Source organism: Crocuta crocuta, unplaced genomic scaffold, assembly GCF_008692635.1.
Source record: "Crocuta crocuta isolate KB4526 unplaced genomic scaffold, BGI_CrCroc_1.0 scaffold296, whole genome shotgun sequence".
NCBI classification, from domain to species: Eukaryota; Metazoa; Chordata; class Mammalia; order Carnivora; family Hyaenidae; genus Crocuta; species Crocuta crocuta.
Window position 1 is genome coordinate 1,462,659 of NW_027530504.1, and position 6,978 is coordinate 1,469,636.

Below are 6,978 nucleotides of genomic sequence, written 5' to 3' on the forward strand. Positions count from 1 at the left end.
GGGGAGCAGGGCAGAGGCCAGAGCCCATCGCACGCGGCCTCGCAGGGGTCCATACTTGGCCCTGAAGCTGGCAGGAAGCGGGTTCTCTGGGAGCCGTGTGCCCCCGCAGGGTGAGCCGAGGTGCAGCGGGAGAGGGTGAGCGGGAGCTCGCACTGAGGGTGCCGGGCAAGCCCGCTTTCGGCGCGCAGTTCACATTCAGGCCGATGTCCGTGGTGAATTCTCAGTTGCCTTTAGGACATTGCATGAGCCTGGCATCCATGAGAACACAGCCCCGTGAGCCGCATCTGTAGGCACCCGAGGGGAAGCTGGGCTGTATTTCTCTGCGAGGTGGGAGACGGTGTCACGTGGAACAGCACCTGTGTGTGGGTGCCCAGGGGGCGCCGCCACGCCCTTTGGCAGCCTGTGAAGGATCGCTTCATTATCCGTCAGGCCCAGATGTTTCTGGGGCTCCCAGGGACCCACCCCTTTCTTTCCTGGAGGGGCCACCTCCACAGCTCTTGGCCGTCTGAGGGCCCGGGACCCACCTTCACCGTCACTTCTCTAGGCAGGTAGCATAGCCTGGTGAGTGGTGCAGGCTGCTAACGTGGGGCCCAGCTGCCTATGCTCTGATCCTACCTCTGCCCCTTAATTGCTGGGTCACTTTGGGTGCGTCACGTAGCCTCTCTGAGCTTCAGGCTCCTCACGGATGGAACGGTGTAATACCAGTCCCCATAAAAGGTTTCTGAGAAGGGCCAGTGAGCAAATCCAAATAAAGCCCTTAACATAGCACCTGGTACAGAGTTAAGGCTCAGTTTCTTAGTTATTTTTAATGGTATTCTAATTAAAAATGGAATTTTGCATTCCATCACCAAACAGGTTTTTAAAAGATAGGCCAAGAGCTTTGACTAGAGAGGTGGGGCCTAGATTTTACCCAACCAAAGGCTTAAGAAAACCCCCAGCTGTGGATTGCAGCTATATTTACTGTGCTTTGGGGCCAAGTTCCTTCCCACAGAGAGACCTGGTGCAGAAGCCAGAAGCCCGAGTTGGCCTGTTCTTGGCTGTCAAGTTCAACCTCCCTGACAGCACTGAGAGCCTCGGAAAACAGCGACGTACTCGAGGATTGTAAAACACACACGGGAGGCCAGGAGAATGTTCACGGAGTATGAAACGTATAACCAAAAGGAACTTTCGAGGTCCCCTCTGTGGGGAAACTGAAGCCCAGGAAGGAGAAGGGCCTCACCCGAGATCGTGTGGGTCGGGGTGTCTGGGGCTCGCCCCCCCTTGCTTCCCAGTCTCAGACTCGGATGCCACCCACACATCAACAGTGCCACTGCGGACTCTACCCTGGGCTTGGGTGTGTGGCTGTATCATGTCACATTTCCCGAGGCGCTTCCACTATCAGCCCATTTCACAGATGGGCAAGCCGGCTCTAGGAGAGAAGAGCCTCGCCCAGATCGCAGGGCTGGGTGGCCCTCACCCCTCCGGTCTTCCTTACAGTGGTCGGTAGACTACCCCAACCAAGAAAAAGGACTTCAGGTCTCAGCGAGTGGAGGTGTCCCCAGAAATCAGTCCTCTGGAGCAAAACTTCAGTCCCTCAGACTCAGATCCACAGCCTCTGGCTGACATGTCCCCAGAAGACACTGTCCTCTGTGGCGGGACCAGCTGTGGTCCAAAAAACAGAGGGAGCTGGGCGTGAGAGGTAGTATGTGGTTTTAATTAGGTAGTATGTGTTTTAATCATCTGGACATAATTGTGGTTCACACATACTTGTGACAAATAATACGGGAGGGACCGCCTGTACCCTGACTCAGTTTTCTGCAGTGGTGACAGCTTGCCAGTTTGTAGGACACTCTCTCAACCAGGATGCTGACATGGATGCCGTGGAGCCCCAGANAGACTGTCATGGAAATGGGATCATCCAGAAAGTCATCTGTTGGGACCGTCCGGTTTTGCCTGGGCTAGTTCTGCAGACCTGTGCTCCGGCTCGGACCCTGTCCCCTCCTTCCTGGGGATGAGGGGACACACCCCACCCCCAAGAGAGGACTCTGGGCAAATGTAGCCCTCGCGCTCTCAGAAAGCCGAGGCTGCCGTGATTGGGCCAGATGGTTACCCGGGGGAGGGAGGGCCGGGCCCTCTGAGCCTCAGCCCTCCTCTTCCCTCCTGGTCCCGGTGCCCCCCGCCCCCCGCCCCCGGCCTGCCCTTTCCCCAGCTCATCTGTGTGTCCTTCCCTAGGCCCGTCATAGACCATTGTGTAAACAGGGCCTACGTGAGCAAGGCGTGGGAAAAGGAAGCCAAACACCACGAGCAGGAAGCCACTCAGATCGTCAGAGCAATTAAACCCGGGAGCGGACGCCTCGAGGGCCCTTGCGTGCCCGGGCGATCCGGGTCAGCCCAGTGTGCGGCCCCCTCAGGACGCAGGTGCCTGACGGGCTCGGGCCTGGGCCCGTAAGGGCACCGCCAGGGCCCTGCGGCGCGGCACGCAGAGCCGTTCGCCTGGGCCACCCGCCCGCCCACCGCGCCCACAGCAACGGGGGTTTAGCAGGGGGGTCTTGTTTCCCTGCGCGGGGACTTCTCTGGGCCACAGGGTCCCGGGGCAGCCCTTGTCCCTGTGTCTGTACGGGAGGGTCAACGGTAGGACAAGCCTTTCCCCCCACCAGAAAGTGCACCCTGAACCGCTGCTCTCTCCCTATTGGCCAGAACCTGGTCATGTGACCACACCGCTGCAAGGGAGGCTGGGAAATGTAGTCCTTCCAGGCGGTAGCGCTGCACACTGAGCGCCCAGGGTTCTCTGGGGAAAACCGGACCTGGGTACCTAATGACAGCCTCCTCCTCTGCCAGACGGGGGCACTGGGAGCCGTTCCTCAGACAGCGGTCGTGAAGGGCCTGAAGCCTGAATGGGTTGTACGCTTAGTGCCAGACGTAGGAGAGCTCAGGAATAAATGTCAGCTACCCTTATTTCTGTTTCCCAAACGGGACCCTGCCCGCGACACCCGGCCCCACGCTGAGCACAAAGTCTGTGTCCGGTCCAAGGTCCTGCGGCTGCCGTTGGCATCTGTGTAGGACAGACTTGGAGCCCAGGGCTCCCTGGTGGGCCCCGTGGCGCTCCCCCAACAGGCCTCCGTGCAGACCCTGAACGACCTGCGCTGCCGGGCCCTGTCCTCGCCAGCCCTCCCCCCCCTCCCCCAAGCAGATGGCCGGCCCCGCAGGAGTCCCGCCAGCTCGGCTGCAGGAAGTGTTAATCCACCTCGTGTGGCTGTTCGCAAACGGTCAGCCGAGCCGTGCTCAGCCCCCGGCGTGGGGGAGTCCGGGGACGGCAGGGGTGACCCAGCAAGCCTGCCCCTTCTTGGCCCGGATCCAGGATTCTGGCCGAGGCCCTGGAGGGGGTGGTAAAAAGGGGAGATAGAGCCCCCACACCTGGAGGGTCAGAGTGAGCTCAGCGGACCCGCTGGTGGCCTCACACGCATCTCTGCCCCGTAAGCTTCGAGCCCGTGGCTTCTCTGCCCCCTCACCCAGTCCTGACACCACAGGGCACTTCTCCAACTGGCTAAGAACTCACTGGCAAGGATGAGGAAAGTGAGTGAAGGGGTGTTGTGGGCTCACGCCTGCCCGTATGGGCCTCAGAGAGTTCTAGAAACCTGTTACCCAGATTCTGTGGGGCAGATGCCCCACCTCGGGCCGTAGTGCCAGGCACCCCACTGTCCCCTCAGAGGCAGGGAGTCAAGCCAGAGACTAACCCGAGGTAGGGAGAGCCAGGGTGCCAGGGGGATCCTACCAGAGGCCCCACCAAAGACCGGGTGGGCTGATGGTTGAGGAGGGAGGACCCGCCTCTGAGGGCGCAGGCGTGGCGACAGGCTGCTTGTCAGGGTGGTGAGGGACCTCTGCGGCCCAGACCTGCCCCGGGCCAAGCGCCCTCGGGGCCCCTCACAGCAGCCCCATGCCTTCCGGCGGAGCCCCTCTCCACCCAGCACTTAGTAGGCGCTCCTCGGCCACGCCCGCCAAGCAGACATGAAGTCCAGGTGGACGGACTTGGAGAAAAAACAAAATCCACACGGATCAACGCCAAGACCTCTTCAGAGCGAACGCTGGGATGCTGGTCACATCCAGATGCAGGCTCGGAACAGTCCGTGGGCAGCAAGGGGGGGACGGGCGCTGACAGCCGTGCGGTCCGCCTTCCGGAAGGGCTGGCGTCCGTGGATCAGCAAGAATCAGGCCGGAGCCGGAGGCAGACCACCAGGAAACAGGTCTGGGCCCCAGGCGGGGGGCCCCTGCCCACTCGTCACTGGAACCCCGTCTCTCTCCTTCCTGCAGGTCGACATTTATAACGCGGACCCCCTGATCTGCCGCGCGGGGCTGAAGGTGTGCTTCGGCATCCAGCTGCTCAACGCGGTCACGCGGGTGGAGCGGGCCCTCCCCAAGCTGACCTTGCCCTTCCTGCTGCTCCAGGGCTCTGCCGACCGCCTTTGTGACAGCAAAGGGGCCTACCTGCTAATGGAGTCCTCCAAGAGCCAGGACAAGACACTCAAGGTGAGCAGCTACCCCAGCGGCCCCAAGGCGGGGGAAGGTGGTGTCCCTTGGGCTCCCCTGGGGAACAAGTACCAGGGATACCGGGCACTCCTTAACTCTAAGAGAGTGCACAGGCCATTAGCTAACCGTTCGCGTGGACGAGCTTGAAAGGAAGCAGAGAACACTGAGTCATCCCGGAAGAGAGCCACACCTGGGTCTCCCGAGAGACTGTCTTCAGCTTGGCCACGGCCAACGGCCAAGGGCGTGGGTTCTGCCTGGGCCCCTAGCTGTGGCCAAGATGGCAGATGTAGCTGTGGGGTTGAGAGGTGCCCGTTTTGTTTGCTGACGGAATCGGGGAGATCCCTGGGCGGAGGAGCACCTGCTAGGGCCCCGTCAAGTGGCAGCTGCCCCTGCGGGTGGCGCTGTGTGGCTGGCTAGGCAGACACAGCCCTCGGGTGCGTCCAGGAACAGACATGTCCTTGGCCAGGTCCCCAGCACCGAGCAACCGTGTGCGGGCACCCCGCGCGTCCAGGGCCGCTTCCTGCTCAGTTATAAGGAGAGCAGGAGGAGTCACACGGATTCCACACCGGCCGAGTGGCGGAATCGGGATTTGAACTCACGTCCTCAGACAGAGCCGGTGTGGCTCTCCACCCCGCATCCCCCCTGGCAGCCATGAAAGCCACCCCTGGCCCACACCAAACACCAGGTGCAGACACGAGGGTGAAGACAGCGAAGGAGAAAAGGGAGAGGAAAGCTGGCTCGTGGCAGTGCCAGAGGGCGGGCAGACGCAGGCGGGCCCGCAGCCTGGGTGGGAGTCCCCCGCGTGGCACNGTTTCGGTTTTGCAAGATGATGAAGTTCTAGAGCTCTGTTGCACAATCGCGTGAAAATGCTTAACACTACTGAGCTGTGCACTCGAAAAAGATCAAGGTGGTAAATTTTGTTGTTTTTTTGTTTTTTTTTTTTAATTTTTTAAATGTTTTATTTATTTCTAGGAGAGAGAGAGAGACAGCGTGAGCAGGGGAGGGTCAGAGAGAGAGGGAGTCACAGACTGAAACAGGCTCCAGGCTCTGAGCTGGCAGTCAGCACAGAGCCCGACGCGGGGCCCGAACCCACGAACCTCGAGATCATGACCTGAGCGAAAGTCGGACGCTTAACCGACTAAGCCACCCAGGCGCCCCAATTGTTATTTTTTTTTTTAACCACAGTTTAAGAAAGAAAAAAGAAATTTGGAGATGGCTGTTAGCAGCCCTCCTGGCAACGGCAAATAGGCGGTCGGGGGCACCCATGTAGGGTCCAGGGATTGGCTGGGGATGTAAATTCCTGAGTCACCAGCCCGTGGATGGTTTTAAAAACGCGCGACCGGACCAGGCCGCTCCAGGGAGGGGTGAGGCCGATCTCCGGCATGCAGAGGTCATGCTAGCACAGCTGGGGCGTTTTCATTTATGTGGGGCATCGTCTGATCGAAAGACGACGACCGCACGAAGAAGGGCGTCTCGACGCAGGGGGAGAGGGCCTGGAGCGCCGGCCGCCCGCCCGCCACCTCCCTGCCTGCCCCTGTCCCTTCCTGTGGCCCTGACTTCCCGTCTCTCCCAATCGCAGATTTACGAAGGTGCCTACCACGTTCTCCACAAAGAGCTTCCCGAAGTCACCAACTCCGTCTTCCACGAGATTAACCTGTGGGTCTCCCAAAGGACAGCGGCCGCAAGAGAGGGGTCCCCGCCCTGAGCCGACCGGCTGCGTGACGGGCCCACGGGCGGTGGGTCGGGGAAGTGGCGGGAGGAAGGGCAGAGGCTGGCTTGTCAGGTGCGGCCTGCGGGGGGCGGGGGTGGGGGGCACACACCAGAGAAGGTTTAAATTTCCTTTCAGCCAAGACATCCTTGTCATGGGTCGGGCTGTCTGCTACTGGATCTACTTTAAGGGACGGGCACTTGATGCAGAAACAGAGAAGGGCCACAGGCAGGTTCCCGGGGAGAGAACGTGCGCGAAGCTCCTTAAAACCAAGCCGAGCCTCTGCCCTGCCCCTCCCCCAGCCCCAAGGTTCCCAGGACACCTGACTGCAATAATCAGAGGACACTCCCCTCCTGTCCTTCCCCCCGGCCCCCACCCCAGGACGCCCCCACAACTGGCCTCGCCTGGTGGCCTTTCTCTGGCCGAGGGACGAGGTGGCAGGCGTCGCCTCCCCCGGGCAGTCTCATGTGCCCCCCCACCCCCGCCGAGGCCCAGAAGATGCCCAGGACTTCCTCGAGCCGCCCCCAACCCGCGTCAGCTCCTCGTCAGCCTGGAGCTGGGCTTTGGGATGGGGTGAGGTTTGGCCCAGAACGAGGCCTTAGGCAGGAAACCCCCCCTTCCTGCCGGGGAGCCGGGCCGCCCCCCAGGGCTTCAGGCGTTGGGGGGCCGCCTTTCCTCGCGCCTGACGGTCCCTGCCGCTATGAGAGAGCAGGTGTCTCAGAGATGAAGTGTCTAATATATAATGTATTTTCTAAAGCAGAGACTAT

General features: G+C 61.0%; 1 protein-coding gene across 3 annotated transcripts in view; it reads left to right on the forward strand.

Annotated features, from left to right (window-relative positions):
• MGLL (monoglyceride lipase) overlaps nucleotides 1–6,972 on the forward strand; it is a 108,554-nt gene extending 101,582 nt beyond the window's left edge. For 2 of the 3 annotated variants that reach the window (XM_077766862.1, XM_077766864.1), the window contains 2 exons: nucleotides 4,288–4,503; nucleotides 6,083–6,972. In XM_077766862.1, the coding sequence (XP_077622988.1) occupies nucleotides 4,288–4,503; nucleotides 6,083–6,208 (342 nt within the window). In that variant the 3' untranslated portion in view covers nucleotides 6,209–6,972. The remainder of the gene's footprint in view (nucleotides 1–4,287; nucleotides 4,504–6,082) is intronic. The other variant, XM_077766863.1, reaches the window with a different exon arrangement.
• The last annotated feature ends 6 nt before the right edge of the window (nucleotides 6,973–6,978 follow it).